The 16,563-nt window shown below is 46.2% G+C and overlaps 1 protein-coding gene across 1 annotated transcript in view; it reads left to right on the top strand.

Moving 5' to 3' along the window:
• Positions 1 to 16,563, top strand: part of LOC124545588 (sialin-like) — a 148,529-nt gene that overhangs the window by 75,091 nt on the left and 56,875 nt on the right. Inside the window, exons 3-5 of the mRNA XM_047124536.1 lie at positions 6,228 to 6,411; positions 9,331 to 9,564; positions 15,759 to 15,933. Coding sequence (XP_046980492.1) covers positions 6,228 to 6,411; positions 9,331 to 9,564; positions 15,759 to 15,933 — 593 coding nt within the window. The remainder of the gene's footprint in view (positions 1 to 6,227; positions 6,412 to 9,330; positions 9,565 to 15,758; positions 15,934 to 16,563) is intronic.

Genomic DNA, 16,563 nt, shown 5'->3' with positions numbered 1-16,563 from the left:
TAAATTCGCCGTATTATACGTACTTAAGAAGTATGAGCACTTGCTCAACTGCGCTGCTGCGAATTACGTCTCCTCTATTGAACAAGTGTTCATAGCTCCTAAGGTAAGTATTCTAAAGTCCACTTTTACGAAGCATTTTTGTCTTGTTTTGGTCCATACAATCGTATCAGAATGTTGCCTACTCTACACCCTTAACAACAACTGTAACAGTGCATGTATTCCAAGTATGACAACAGTTTTCGCTTATAACTTTCGACTTGTTCTTTTCCTTACCACAGATTGATAAATATATGGTTCTATGCGTCCCTGGAAGTTTGTAACACTATCACGGAATCACCTTGCACATACATACATATACAGCTGCTGGCGTCTTTGCACGACGTTTTCGGACATGCGTTCCTATCTTCATTTTGTTTCTCAAGACACCTTCTACATACCCTCGAAGTTTGTCGGTGTAATTTTGTTTGGAAAAAGAAGAACACAAAAATCTGTTTCAGTATACAAGGCAATCAAAGAGATTGGCAACGTAAGGGTATATAAAAGTGAATAAATATACATAGTAACATTTTCTTCCTGATTTCCTGTGAGACTCTGCGGCAGGATCGTCTGTTCGTAAGGTCCAGCAGTAGTCAGACAATATTTCAGTAATGTAGTTACCTTGCCGGCGCTTTTTCATTTCAGAAATCTCCTGGTGGAACCGTTCTCCATGTTCATGATTAAGGTTATCTGGGAAGTTATCTGGGAAGAAGACTATATGATTATTCAAGAAACATATGTTAAGTGACGTGTCAGATATCCAATGGTGGTGTGATCTCACTAGTTGTAGTATATTATCACTCTAGTTTTCTGGCTTATGTTTGCCTAAAAAAGTTCTTACAACACTTATGAAAGACAGCCATGTTATTTGTTTAGCATTACCCAACAAATTAAGGATATGTTCATCAGATATTAATTCCTTTACTTAAGGTTCTACAAATATTGCCTCCTAAATTTTTGCATTACTAATCCTTGGGAACGTATCTCACAAATATCTCAATGCATGTGATGTTTTATCCACGGCTGTTACAGTTTTCATAAGACCCATTCTAATATCCAGCGGAAGGTGACACACATTTTTCGGCTCAAAAGAGGACCCTTCATCACATTCTGCTCTCCAGGTAGCAGCTCTTTCCGAGCAGTCCATTTTTTTTTTTTTTTTTTTTTGGCAGAATGGTGACTTTTCCTATCTCTGCTGTCCCAATCGCATATAAAGTTGGCAGTACTGTACGCGAGCTGCAAGCCGCGTTTCCACATATATGCCATTTGTTTTCTCATATTGTATATGTGTGAATACCAGTTTTAAGTTCTTATACATCTTCTCCATGTTAACTATTTGAGCAATAGGAACAGAGGGAAATTTGTTCCCATTGCGGGGAAGTACTGCTTCCAGACTAAGTTTGCTAGAATCTATGAGCAAGCGCCAAATCACTTACACTGAAATCATGTCCGAGAGTTTCCGCAACGAATTCGATGTCATTACAAAAAACATATCACTTTCCTTGGAAAAATATTCAGAGAAAAGAGCGTTGCGGTCACGATAGACATTCACTTCGTATCAGGAAGAAGAAGATTTCTTTCTTTTAATCGTGATGCTAGAAGCTCAGGCTGTTACTTCAACAATTTTAAAGCACAAATGAGATCACTGGGATCCCCTTGAGAAAAAAATGCTCACTTGATTCACAGGTGGCGTGAAATGCTGGGACAGCGTGCGTGTCTCCTCTATCTTCTATGTGCTCGCCTCTGTATTCGTCTTCACTCTCTGTCACAATCTCAGGAGGTACTTGTACTGGCAATTCTTCACTGTGACAGATACACCTTGAAGCAGAAGGTCAATTAGGACACTGCACAGTTTTCTTTGTTTTCGAAATGACTCCAACTACACTGGCGTCCAAAATTAAAGCAACAAACAGAAATTTTGCAACATTGCTTTTATTTAGCCACAAAACAATATAAACAGATGATACGAGGGCTGTCCAGAAAGTAAGTTACGATCGGTCGCGAAATGGAAACGACTATGAAAATCCGATAAAGCTTTGCAAAGATGTGTTGGGCAGTGTCTCTAGTATGACTCTAGGTAGAATTATGTCGCTCTTTTCATTCCTGAACTCTTAGTGAGCGCGTAAAGATGTTATAGAAAATAGTGTCTCCCGCCAAGTACGAGGGCCTGGTGAGAATTTTCCCCTGAAGCTATGCAACCAACATTACATAACTGTCGTTCGGTTTCTTCTTCAAGACAATTCTCAGCCTCATTCTGCAGGGGCAATGAAGATGTTCCTGCATCGTTTCAATTGGAAATGTTTGGTTACCCACAATACAGCCCGTAATTTTCTCCCACTGAGTTTCATCTCTGCTCAAACGCACCACTGGCTATGAAGACAACATTTTGGCACAGACAACGAGCTTTAGGCCAGCGTAGAGAATTGGCGGAAAGCACTAGCGGCGGTCTTCTATGATGAGGGTATTGGAAAGTTGGCACAACGCTACGACGAATGTCTGAGTCAGAACGGTGACTACGTAGAGAAGTAGCTGAAAGGTGTAGCTAACTGTTACAAATGAAACATTTCTGATTTTCACTGTGATTTTCATTTCGCGATCAATCGTAACTTACTTTCTGGACAGCCCTCGTAGATAAATAGAAACACTGTACAGAACGTAAACAATTGCAACATGCGTAACTATAGACAAAATGTTCTTCGTTTTTTCCAACTCAACGAATTTGCACACACTTTCCGACAACTGGCTAATGTATTCAGTACAGGGTGTAGTACAGACCTGACATCGATAGTGCATGCTGTGAATGATGTCATCAATCTCATGCAGAGGCAATAATGCCCATTCTTCCTGCAGAGCTGCTTGCAAATCTTGGATGGTCGTTGGTGGATGCTGACGTGGTGCAAGCCGTGCCCTGGTGCATCCCAGACGTAATCTATGGGACTGAAGATAGGAGAGCGATCAGGCCACGGAGCGCGTGCAGTATCTTCCATTTCCAAGAAAACATCAACCTCCCGCCCAGTACGAGGTCGATCATAATCGTCCACCAGTACGAAGTCTGGGCCCACAGTATCTCGCAACAACCGCACATAAGTTCCCAAGATCTCGTCACGATATCTGACACTAGTTAAACCCTGCCGATTAACCCATACATTTTCATCAAGAGGCGTTCGTGTGGTCAACATAATCCCTGCCCACGCCATTAGGGATATCTCTCTCTTTCCGCAATGTCTGCTTCCATTCTGTCTATGGTCCTTCACCGCAGAGTCTCTTAGGCGCCTTCTACGTGCCATGCTGCTCCGTTAGTGTCTGTGAGCACAGCGGATTTGAATGTTGGGACTACGTTTGGATTACTCCATTTGATAGGTACCCTGATGTCATCGTTGGAGTGGTTGTCCGCTAACGGGAATGGCATGTTCCCTGCAGAACACAATCGTGCGGGCATCTGTTGACAGTTTGTATGATTATATCGTGAATTAGACACAGGACGAGAAAGTAGCGGTTTGCTGCTTTAATTTCAGACAGTAGTGGAATTTTGTCACACAGAAATATTACTCTGTTATGTGATCCATTAGTTCCCTCCACATTACAGCAAAGGACATATGACGTGATCGTTTTAACCAGCCTCTCACGACTAACACATGACAAACAGCATATGTGTCGGTCCATTTTTTGTCTTGGTCGCATTTTGCTTTTCTTTCTTTTTTATTTTTTTTACAAGAGGATTAAGTTTTCTAGTTTGCGACTTAAAAGTGAACTCACCACAGATATAACAAAAATAATTTGGGTTACTTACAGAAGTATTCTGGATTCGCGCAAAACGCAAACTTTCGCGAACCTACAGCAACTCTCTTCAGAAGGTTAGAGCTCTCTCGCTGCCGAGATCGATGAACAGTCACAGCCCGATGCGATGCGACATGAGTGTGGCTCACTAGCCTCCTTCGAATCCTGGCGGACAATGTCCGAAATGAGGATTGTATGTGGAGTTCCTTGTGTACATTTCTATTGTTTACCGACAGTACCATCCTAAAAAATTAATAAAAACAAATAAATTAAACAATACCAAAACATGGAATTCCTTGCATACAGGGTGGTCCATTGATCGTGTCCGGGCCAAATACCTCACGAAACAAGCACCAACCAAAAAAGTACAAAGAACGAAACTTGTCTAACCTGAAGGGGGAAACCAGATAGCGCTATGCTTGGCCCGCTAGATGGCACTGCCATAGGTCAAACGGATAGCAACTGCGTTTTTTAAAAATAGGAACCCCCATTTTTTATTACATATTCGTGTGGTAGGTAAAGAGCTATGAATGTTTTAGTTGGACCACTGCTTTCGCTTTGCGATAGATGGCGCTGTAATAGTCACAAATATATGGCTCACTATTTTAGACGAACGGTTGGTAACAGGTAGGTTTTTTAAATTAAAATACAGAATGTAGGCACGTTTGAACATTTTATTCCGGTTGTTACAATGTGATACATGTGCCTTTGCGAACTTATCATTTCTGAGAACGCATGCTGTTACAACGCGATTACCTGGAAATACCACATTAATGCAATAAATGTTCAAAATGATGTCCGTCAACCTCAATGCATTTGGCAATACATGTAACAACATTCCTCTCAACAGCGAGGAGTTCGCCTTCCGTAATGTTCGCACATGCATTGACAGTGCGCTGACGCATGTCGTCAGGCGTTGTCGGTGGATCACGATAGCAAATATCTTTCAACTTTCCCCACAGAAAGAAATCCGGGGACGTCAGATCTGGTGAACGTGCGGGCCATGAAACGGTGCTTCGACGACCAATCCACCTGTCATGAAATATGCTATTCAATACCGCTTCAACCGCACGCGAACTATGTGCCGGACATCCATCATGTTGGAAGTACATCGCCATTCTGTCATGCAGTGAAACATCTTGTAGTAATATCGGTAGAACATTACGTAGGAAATCAGCATACAATGCACCATTTAGATTGCCATCGATAAAATGGGGGCCAATTATCCTTCCTCCCATAATGCCGCACCATACATTAACCCGCCAAGGTCGCTGACGTTCCACTTGTCGCAGCCATCGTGGATTTTCTGTTGCCCAATAGTGCGTATTATGCCGGTTTACGTTACCGCTGTTGGTGAATGACGCTTCGTTGCTAAAAATCTGTCATCGTCCCGTAATTTCTCTTGTGCCCAGTGGCAGAGCTGTACACGGCGTTCAAAGTCGTCGCCATGCAATTCCTGGCGCATAGAAATATGGTACGGGAGCAATCGATGTTGATTTAGCAATGTAATCACCTTCGTTTTTGAGATTCCCGATTCTCGGGCAATTTGTCTGCTACTGATGTGCGGATTAGCCGCGACAACAGCTAAAATACCTACTTGGGCATCATCATTTGTTGCAGGCCGTGGTTGACGTTTCAAGTGTGGCTGAACACTTGCTGTTTCCTTATATAACGTAAATATCCGGCGAACGGGCCGGACACTTGGATGATGTCGTCCAGGATACCGAGCAGCATACACAGCACACGCCCGTTGGGCATTTCGATCACAATAGCCATACATCAACACAATATCGACCTTTTCCGCAATTGGTAAACGGTCCATTTTAACACGGGTAATGTATCACGAAGCAAATACCGTCTGCACTGGCGGAATGTTACGTGATACCATGTACTTATACGTTTGTGACTATTACAGCGCCATCTATCACAAAGTGAAAAAAGTGGTCCAACTAAAACATTAATATTTCTTTACGTACTACACGAATATGTAATAAAAATGGGAGTTCCTATTAAAAAAAAATCCCAGTTCATATCCCTTTGAGCTATGGCAGCGCCATCTAGCGGGCCAACCATAGCGCCATCTGGTTTCCCCCTTCAAGCTAGACGAGTTTCGTTCTTTGTAGTTTTTTCGTTTGACACTTATTTCGTGAGATATTTGGACCGATCAATGGACCACTCTGTATATTTCCATTGTTTACCAACAATTTCATACGCAAAAAATAAACGAAAGCAAATTAATTAAGCAATACTAAAGTAACCACTATGCAGAGTTTTCATTAAATACAGAAGGTACCGCATCACGAAAAAAGAACCCAATAAGCAAAAACGGTTTCAGTTTTCCAATGCAATAACCACAAGACGTGGTGGCGCAGTGTCACAGTTTTCTGAGGTGAGCCGCGCCGGCTTTGTTGCAGCGACGTGTGCGCGGACGGGCGCGGCCCCGTGTGGAAGGTGTGGCGGCGGCGGCGCTACGTGGTGGCGCTGCTCGCCTTCCTCGGCTTCTTCAACGTGTACGCGCTGCGCGTCAACCTCAGCGTCGCCATCGTCGCCATGACCGCCTACCGCAACGTCACGCTCGACAACGGCACCGTCACCCAGGTAACGTGCACTCCTCTACTCTCCTGTCCACCCACTCTAAAGCTGGTCATCAAAACTGCGATACCGTTAAAAAAAGGATACATGGAATCGGCATGAAGTGCACTGCATGCGTGAGTTTTGACTGTGCTTCTCAAATTACGTACGGGTCCAACTACTTACGTTCTGTCTACAAGGAAAGACTACACAGGCGGTTTTATGGTTCAAATGGCTCTGAGCACTATGGGACTCAACATCTGTGCTGATCAGTCCCCTAGAACTTAGAACTACCTAAACCTAACTAACCTAAGGACATCACACACATCCATGCCCGAGGCAGAATTCGCACTTGCGACCGTAGCGGTCACGCGGTTCCAGACTGAAGCGCCTAGAACCGCACGGCCACACCGGCCGGCGCCGTTTTTTGTTCAGAACTCGAAGTTGGTTTTTTGTGAGGAGGTCGCGTAATACCTCGTTTAGGAAGGAGAAACTACTATCGAAAGTCAACAGCGACAGGATTGTGACTTGTTGTTTCGCGTTGTTCTCTATCCTACGAAGGTCGTGGGATGGATGGGTTCGCTGGTTATAGGAGGCCCATTCTCAACGCCATGCAGGGTATCAGCGGTCCTACACGACTAGCGCCCGACGGGAACGACATATCTCGGTTGTGCAGGATCGTACAGACCCATCCTGTACCTCGAGTCAAGAAATGGCGTTTGCGAAAAAGAGACATTCCGTAGAAGGAAAACTTTATTCTAACTTCCTTTCATTACACATTTTTGCATCTTATCGCACAATGACAGACATTTTCGGTCTGCACTGGCCGTCTTTAACTACTGGAACAGGAAAATAGAAAAACCTAATTTAATATCTTAAAACCTACAAAATAATTACCAGCTCTACTTGTGAGTTAACCAAAGTGCATTTGGGATACGTTGGGGAGACGTACTGCTACATCTCCAGTGCAGCTAGCAGTTGTCAACCGCGCTGGTGGAGGACTGGAAGGCCCACCACGAGAACTCCTTATCAACCCTATGACCAGCGTGGGAGCACTTTGCAGGGCAAGCTCTGCTGTCCGTCATGAACACACACCCTATTACGTACCATGTCTCGCCCTTTGTAATTCCCAGGGTACTATCACGGATCGTCTTTAAACAGAAGTGTCGTTTCTGTTCGTCTCACTGCGTATTTCTTTCAGTTGCCTTCTGCATTATACTGTAGCAGTTCCGTCTACAGATGGCCCAAGTTTCACCAAGCTATGTTAGTTATCAGTGACATATCCGAAAGGTACTTTCGCCTTTTCGTCTTCTGCAGTAGTGCGCAAACAGCTGATAGTTCTTCTGCCACACAATATGATGGTTTGTGGATTGGACATGTGAGCATGTTAATACGTCCATAATAATGATGCTCCTCGATCATGGAAAATTTCCCTGTCACCACCACAGGTTAGGTCCCAGTGACCTCACCTTTGCAGAGACATCCACTAGTTCCGTCATGCAGGAATGAACGTGGCAGGAAGTGTACTTCAAAGGAGAAGAACACGTGCCAAGACAGCTTCTACCCGGGTCAAAGCACACACGTGAGGCACTGATTCGAAAAAAAAAAAAAAAAAAACCACCTTGTCGCCAACTGATGTGTCTGCCGAAGGCGGCGCAGGAAAAATACCCAAGTATAAAATGAATGTTAAGTTCATTGTATCAGGAGTTAGTTTGGAACACAATAACTGGACGCAAATCACTTCTTGAATATTGGAAGAACAATAATTATATCTGATAGCTACAGACCTGAAGATGCCACTGTAAATTGAAAGTTGCATAATCCGACGCCCCTCCACTAAGCATGAAACAATCATAGGCCAAATGGGATGTGCGAGGAGCAAAAATGAAAGTCCTTAAGGGGTGCACAAAAGTTTAAAACAGGCGTAATGTTGATTTAAAACGAAGCGGCCACGAATTTTTGGATCCATAACTGACAACCTCTGTAGGTGAAGGTTGACATGGACGGCGTCCTCATAGTGGTGGTTCCAGAGTGAAATTCCGATTGTGGGAATTTTTCGCAACTGGCACCTGGCCCAGGGGACTAACTTGGAGTGAACTCCCTGATCGTAGCCCAGGTCCCGACCTAAATACTGCCCTGGCACCAAAATAATGCAGGTACTACTTTCGGTCACACGGCCCACAGAGAGGATGAGGCCCAGAGCCAGTGTGGCCTCTGGCAGCACCTAGGTTCTCACCTGGTGGCCGGTTGTAGTACAGCTGCTGCTTTGTCATCTGATGAGCTATCCCCTGCGAGGTTTGTGCCTGCATAACCCATCTGTGCTGTCGCTTGCTGGCTTGCAAAGGTGCAACATCTCTCTACACTCCATTTGTCACTGTCGTTCGGGCTCAGCATCTGGCACGATGATATTGGGTACACAACATAATCGCTTCTGATTTGCATCGTAGTCGGTTATTTGGTCACACGTTAAGGTAGATGGCCGTGCCTATCATTCGACAAGATAAGGCACAACTGCATGTCGTCCACAGTGTCTCGATCTACCACGAAACAGACGGTGTTGGCCTTTTGCCCTCGCCAGCACGTTCTCTGGGTCTCTCGCCATTGGAAACATATGCTGATGGATTTCTCACTATCACTCACCAGCCGCAACGTTTGACGAACTCTGGTGTAGTGTTGAATGGGCGCAGAACGGCGTACATGTATGTCAGTCAAGCTTTGTTCGGCTCGATGCTCTGCAGGGTTAACACCCTGTTGCTGCCAGCTCTATCCAGGAAATCACCCAGTCACCCCTATATTCCCCAAAACTTACCCACCCACAAATGTGATTATGTATACTTCATCCTATATAAGCACAATAAGCAAAACATCCTTCGTGGAACTGCAGTTTTAATGGTCAAATACTTGACACGGGTGACCCTCGGTGAGAAAGCCTCCCCCTGCCGACAGGTGCGCGACTTCGACTGGGACTCTGAGACGCAGGGCGCGGTGCTGAGCTCGTTCTTCCTGGGCTACCTGCTGACGCAGGTGCTGGGCGGCTGGCTGGCGGCGCGCGTCGGCGGCCAGCGCGTCTACTGCATCGGCATCGCCACCACGGCGCTGCTGACGCTCGTCACGCCGCCGCTCGCCTCGGCCAGCCTCTACCTGCTCATCGCCGTCCGCGTCATCGAGGGGCTCTTCGAGGTGAGTGCCCGCACCTGTCCTGCCTACTGCCGCTCTCCCTGCTCGTGCTGTGGCCTACACTCCCAAGGCTGCTTTCGTCCACCTCTGCGTGCTAGTCTGCCCTGGGCAGCCCTTTTTGTTGCTCCATAACTTTAGCTGCGACAGGTCGGAGCTTCGTTGCCAATGCTACTACACTCCTGGAAATTGAAATAAGAACACCGTGAATTCATTGTCCCAGGAAGGGGAAACTTTATTGACACATTCCTGGGGTCAGATACATCACATGATCACACTGACAGAACCACAGGCACATAGACACAGGCAACAGAGCATGCACAATGTCGGCACTAGTACAGTGTATATCCACCTTTCGCAGCAATGCAGGCTGCTATTCTCCCATGGAGACGATCGTAGAGATGCTGGATGTAGTCCTGTGGAACGGCTTGCCATGCCATTTCCACCTGGCGCCTCAATTGGACCAGCGTTCGTGCTGGACGTGCAGACCGCGTGAGACGACGCTTCATCCAGTCCCAAACATGCTCAATGGGGGACAGATCCGGAGATCTTGCTGGCCAGGGTAGTTGACTTACACCTTCTAGAGCACGTTGGGTGGCACGGGATACATGGGGACGTGCATTGTCCTGTTGGAACAGCAAGTTCCCTTGCCGGTCTAGGAATGGTAGAACGATGGGTTCGATGACGGTTTGGATGTACCGTGCACTATTCAGTGTCCCCTCGACGATCACCAGTGGTGTACGGCCAGTGTAGGAGATCGCTCCCCACACCATGATGCCGGGTGTTGGCCCTGTGTGCCTTGGTCGTATGCAGTCCTGATTGTGGCGCTCACCTGCACGGCGCCAAACACGCATACGACCATCATTGGCATCAAGGCAGAAGCGACTCTCATCGCTGAAGACGACACGTCTCCATTCGTCACTCCATTCACGCCTGTCGCGACACCACTGGAGGCAGGCTGCACGATGTTGGGGCGTGAGCGGAAGACGGCCTAACGGTGTGCGGGACCGTAGCCCAGCTTCATGGAGACGGTTGCGAATGGTCCTCGCCGATACCCCAGGAGCAACAGTGTCCCTAATTTGCTGGGAAGTGGCGGTGCGGTCCCCTACGGCACTGCGTAGGATCCTACGGTCTTGGCGTGCATCCGTGCGTCGCTGCGGTCCGGTCCCAGGTCGACGGGCACGTGCACCTTCCGCCGACCACTGGCGACAACATCGATGTACTGTGGAGACCTCACGCCCCACGTGTTGAGCAATTCGGCGGTACGTCCACCCGGCCTCCCGCATGCCCACTATACGCCCTCGCTCAAAGTCCGTCAACTGCACATACGGTTCACGTCCACGCTGTCGCGGCATGCTACCAGTGTTAAAGACTGCGATGGAGCTCCGTATGCCACGGCAAACTGGCTGACACCGACGGCGGCGGTGCACAAATGCTGCGCAGCTAGCGCCATTCGACGGCCAACACCGCGGTTCCTGGTGTGTCCGCTGTGCCGTGCGTGTGATCATTGCTTGTACAGCCCTCTCGCAGTGTCCGGAGCAAGTATGGTGGGTCTGACACACCGGTGTCAATGTGTTCTTTTTTCCATTTCCAGGAGTGTATTTGTTGTTGGTAGGTTATGAGCGACCTTGAGTTGGAGGTGTGCCGAGGTAGAGCCATCACTTTGGCAAGGTTTACGAATTACAGAGCTCGGATTGGCACTACAGTATCCTCTCTGTGCAATGCACTCCACGTGCGTGAATTGTCAAGGACGCTCTCCCAATCGCCTGTATACAGGGTGGTCCATTGATAGTGACAGGGCCCAATATCTCACGAAATAAGCATCAAACGAAAGAAACTACAAAGAACGAATTTTTTTGTCTAGCTTGAAGGGGGAAACCAGATGGCGCTATGATTGGCCCGCTAGATGGCGCTGCAATAGGTCAAACGGATATCAACTGCGTTTATTTAAATAGGAACCCCCATTTTTATTACATATTCGTGTGGTACGTAAAGAGCTATGAATGTTTTAGTTGGACCACTGATTTCGTTTTGTGATAGATGGCGCTGTAATAGTCACAAACGTATAAGTACATGGTATCACGTAACATTCCGCCACTGCGGACTGTATTTGCTTCGTGTTACAATACCCGTGTTAAAATGGACCGTTTACCAATTGCGGAAAAGGTCGATATCGTGTTGATGTATGTCTATTGTGATCAAAAAGCCCAACGGGCGTGTGCTATGTATCCTGGACGACATCAGCCAAGTGTCCGGACCGTTCGCCGGATAGTTACGTTATATAAGGAAACAGCAAGTGTTCAGCCACATGTGAAACGTCAACCACGACCTACAACAAATGATGATGCCCAAGTAGCTGCCGTCGCGGCTAATCCGCACATCAGTAGCAGACAAATTGCTCGAGAATCGGGAATCTCAAAAACGAAGGTGTTGAGAATGCTAAATAAACATCGATTGCTCCCGTACCATATTTCTATGCACTAGGAATTGCATGGCGGCGACTTTGAACGTCGTGTACGTTTCTGCCACTACGCACAAGAGAAATTTCGGAACGATGACACATTTTTTGCACACTTTCTATTTAGCGACGAAACCTCATTCACCAACAGCGGTAACGTAAACCGGCATAATATGCACTTCTGCCCAACGGGAAATCCACGGTGGCTGCGACAAGTGGAACATCAGCGACCTTGGCGGGTTAATGCATGGTGCGGCATTATGGGAGGAAGGATAATTGGCCCCCATTTTATCGATGGGAATCTAAATGGTGCATTGTTTGCTGATTTCCTACGTAATGTTCTAACGATGATACTATAAGATGTTTCACTGCATCACAGAATGGCGATGTACTTCCAACATGATGGATGTTCGGCACATAGCTCGCGTGCGGTTCAAGCGGTATTGAATAGCATATTTCATGACAGGTGGATTGGTCGTCGAAGCATCATACCATGGCCCGCACGTTCACCGGATCTGATCTCTCCTGATTTCTTTCTGTGGGGAAAGTTGAAGGATATTTGCTATCGTGATCCACCGACAACGCCTCACAACATGCGTCAGCGCATTGTCAATGCATGTGCGATCATTACGGAGGGCGAACTACTCGCTGTCGAGAGGAATGTCGTTACACGTATTGCCAAATGCATTGAGCTTGACGGACATCATTTTGAGCATTTATTGCATTAATGTGGTATTTACAGGTAATCGCGCTGTAACAGCATGAGTTTTCAGAAATGATAAGTTCACAAAGGTGCATGTATCACATTGGAACAACCGAAATAAAATTTTGAAATTTACCTACGTTCTGTATTTTAATTTAAATAACCTACCTGTTACCAGCTGTTCGTCTAAAATTGTGAGCCATATGTTTGTGACAATTACAGCGCCATCGATCACAAAGCGAAAAAAGTGGTACAATTAAAAAATTCATATTTCTTTAAGTACTACACGAATATGTAATAAAAATGGGGGTTCCTATTTTTAAAAAACGCAGTTGATATCCGTTTGACCTATGGCAGCGCCATCTTTCGGTCCAACCATAGCGTCATCTGGTTTCGCCCTTCAAGCTAGACAAGTTTCGTTCTTTGTAGTTTTTTCGTTTGACGCTTATTTCGTGAGATATTTGGCCCGGTCACTATCAATGGACCACCCTGTATACTGTAGTCTCCCCTTCACCCCCACGCCCGCCCCCGCCCCCCAAATGAGGGAGTATTTCGGCGCTGCAGAATTATTAGCTGAGAGAAGGAAGTTTGTCTACGGCGGCACTGGGACTTTGACAACCTACGCAGTTCAGTTCTCAAACACAGAACTACCACGGATGAATTAAAACAAGCAAATGAGCTGGAACATTTTTTAAAACAGTGATGTTGGTCTGATAATAAGACTGTTCGATTCAGTACCGGTACCTCCTCATTAGCTACTAGACCTGTCTCTCTAATCTTCAACATTCTTCTGTAGTACCACATTTCAAAAGCTTCTATTCTTATTTATCTGATAGTGCGTGTTCTCCGAGTTTCATTTCTGTAAAACGCTAGACTTCTGACAAATATCCTTAGAAAACACTTCCTCACATTTATATTTGTTTCTGTTGGTGACTGAAAACCTATGAAGTCGAGATCTTACATAATGGATTTCTAGTCCCCAACATAAACAAAAAATTACAACAGATCGCGTGTCTCCTGGCTGACAATGTCGAAAAACTTTATTTAAATTTATCAAACAGTGGAAACTCCAGATAGGAATATCAACAATGTAGAAAAATAGATTGCCAGTCACTGTAAAGGTAACGCACCAGGTTGGAGACAGGCACAATTAGAAGACACTTACACGTAAGTTTTCGGCTTCAGCCTTCATCGGGAAAAACCAAAGAGAAACCATTCATTCACACAAAGCAAGGACACTTCCTGCACACATTGTGGCTCTGGCTGCCGGGGTTGGCGGTCATATGTGCATGTGGTGTGCTTGCTTGTATGAATGATGGTGTGTTTTTCTCTATTTCTGACGAAGATTGAGGACGAAAGTTTATGTGTAATTGTCTTTTAATTATGCTTTTCTGCAACTTATCTCTAAGGTTTGTAGCAATCTATCTTCTCTTACTACGCTGGTTTAAATTTATATTCTATGTCAATAAATTTATCTTTTTCACAAATGCTTCCCTTGCTACAGCCAGCTTGCATTTTATATTCCCCATACATCGAGTATCACGAGTTATTTTGCCGCTCAAATAGCAAAACTCGTCTACTACTTTTGGTACCTCATTTCCTAAGCTAACCCACAAAGTGTCACCTCTCAGCTCGACTACATTCCAATACGCTAGTTTTTCTGTTGTTGGGGATTATATTATGAATTATTTTCAGTAACTATCCATTCCGTTGAACTGCTCTTCCAACTGCTTGCCCTGTTTAACAGAATTATAATTTCATCGCAAAATCTCAACCTTAATATTTCATCTGTCTCGACTATAATTTGTTTTCTGTCTCCATCGTTTCCTCTAGTGCTTTCTTAATGTACACATTGATTAACATCAGGGATAACCTACAACTCTGCCTCATTCCGTTCTGAACGACTGTTTCTCTTTCACGCCCTCCGACTCTTACAGCTTCAGTCTGGGTTCTGCACATGCAGTATGTAACTTTCGCTCCCTGTATTTGACCCTGATACCTTCAGAATTTTAAAAGAATGTATTGCAGTCAACGATTCGAAAAGGCTTCTCCAAGTATGAAAAACGTTATAATGTAGGTCTGCCTTTCTTACAATTATCTTTGGTGGTAAGGATGAGCACTGCCTCGGATGTTCCTACATTTCTACGGAGCTCAAAGTCGTCTTCTAGCACTTTTTCCGTTCCTCTGTAAATAAATAGTGACAGTATCTTGCAGCCATGACTTATTAAGCAGATGATTCGATAGTATTCACGCCTGTCAGCGCCTGGCTTCTTCTAAATTGCGATTATTACATTTTTCCTGAAGAGTGAGAATATATCTCGCATAGCAGGTGGAATAGTTATGTCACGGTTGTCTCTACGGAAAATCTGAATAATTCTGTGGGAATATCTTGCACGCGTCGGAGACAATACGTTATGCATACCCGCCGTTATTTCATTGTTATTGTTAGCCAAGCGGTAGGTTCCAGAGTAAAATTTTCACTCAGGATCAGAATAAGCGCTGATTTTAAATTTCTTGGCAGATTAAAACTGTGTGCCGTGGCGGGACTCTAAGCAAGAACCAATGCCTTTTCCGGGCAAATACTCTATCAAGTGAACTATCCAAGCACGAGACACTGTACCACTTTCGCCATACACTGAATTGCAGCTTTAAGGACAGGTAATGGGTCGTGGTCGGAATGGAGCACTTGCCTGTGGAAGGATAAGGTCCCTTGTTCGAGTCCCGATATGGCAAGCAACTTTCTGCGGAGAAGATTCGAGCGGTATGTTGATAGGACAGCTCCTGAGAAACCAAGCTGTTGGTAATATCGTAATGGCAGCAAGTGTGGGGGTAAACTACTAAAGGGAGACCGAGGCTTGAATGTGGCCTTAGGGTGCAGCTGTTGCAGAGATAGACCATCGTGCAGAGTTGTACAAATGCAGTGTTGGGACGACTACAGCACGAACCCACTGTAGCGAGGGCAGCGCCTGCATGCTGCGCGTGCGCACCGAGTGACCGCCCACGCTCTCACCCGGCCGCTCGCCCCCCGCGTGCCCGCAGGGCGTGACGTACCCGTGCATCCACGCGGTGTGGGCGCGCTGGGCGCCGCCGCTGGAGCGCAGCCGCATGGCGACGCTGGCGTTCTCGGGCAGCTACGTGGGCACCGTCGTCTCCATGCCCGTCTGCGGGCTGCTCGCCAAGGAGGTCGGCTGGCAGTCCATCTTCTACGTCTTCGGTGAGTCTGGCAGTCCTGCGTACAGCTTACAGTCACACAGCGGCTCCTCCGCCACGTGTGCACTCCTATACTCCTAAAGTGCAACGTTAGTCAACGTCCGGCTTAGCCTGTTTCTTGATGCAGGTTAGTAAGTGTTACCTTTTTACAGGATTAAGTGGCCCTGATCTGGTATTTAAAGAATATAACACTACTGGCCATTAAAATTGCTACACCAACAAGAAATGCAGATGATAAACGGATATTCATTGGACAAATATATTAGAACTGACATGTGATTGTATTTTCACGCAATCTGGGTGCATAGATCCTGATAAATCAGTACCCAAACCACCTCTGGCCGTAATAACGGCCTTGATACGCCTGGGCATTGAGTCAAACAGAGCTTGGATGGCGTGTACAGGTACAGCTACCCATGCATCTTCAACACGATACCACAGTTCATCAAACGTAGTCACTGGCATATTGTGACGAGCCAGTTGCTCGGCAACCATTGACCAGACGTTTTCAATTGCTGAGAGATCTGGAGAATGTGCTGGCCAGGGCAGCAGTCGAACAGAAAGGCCCGGGCCGGCCGGAGTGGCCGAGCGGTTCTAGGCGCTACGGTCGCAGGTTCGAATCCTGCCTCGGGCA

The sequence above is a fragment of the Schistocerca americana genome, chromosome 8 (genome assembly GCF_021461395.2).
Source record: "Schistocerca americana isolate TAMUIC-IGC-003095 chromosome 8, iqSchAmer2.1, whole genome shotgun sequence".
NCBI lineage: Eukaryota > Metazoa > Arthropoda > Insecta > Orthoptera > Acrididae > Schistocerca > Schistocerca americana.
The sequence above is the reverse complement of the archived record's forward strand: the minus strand, read 5'-3'. Positions and strand labels throughout refer to the sequence as shown.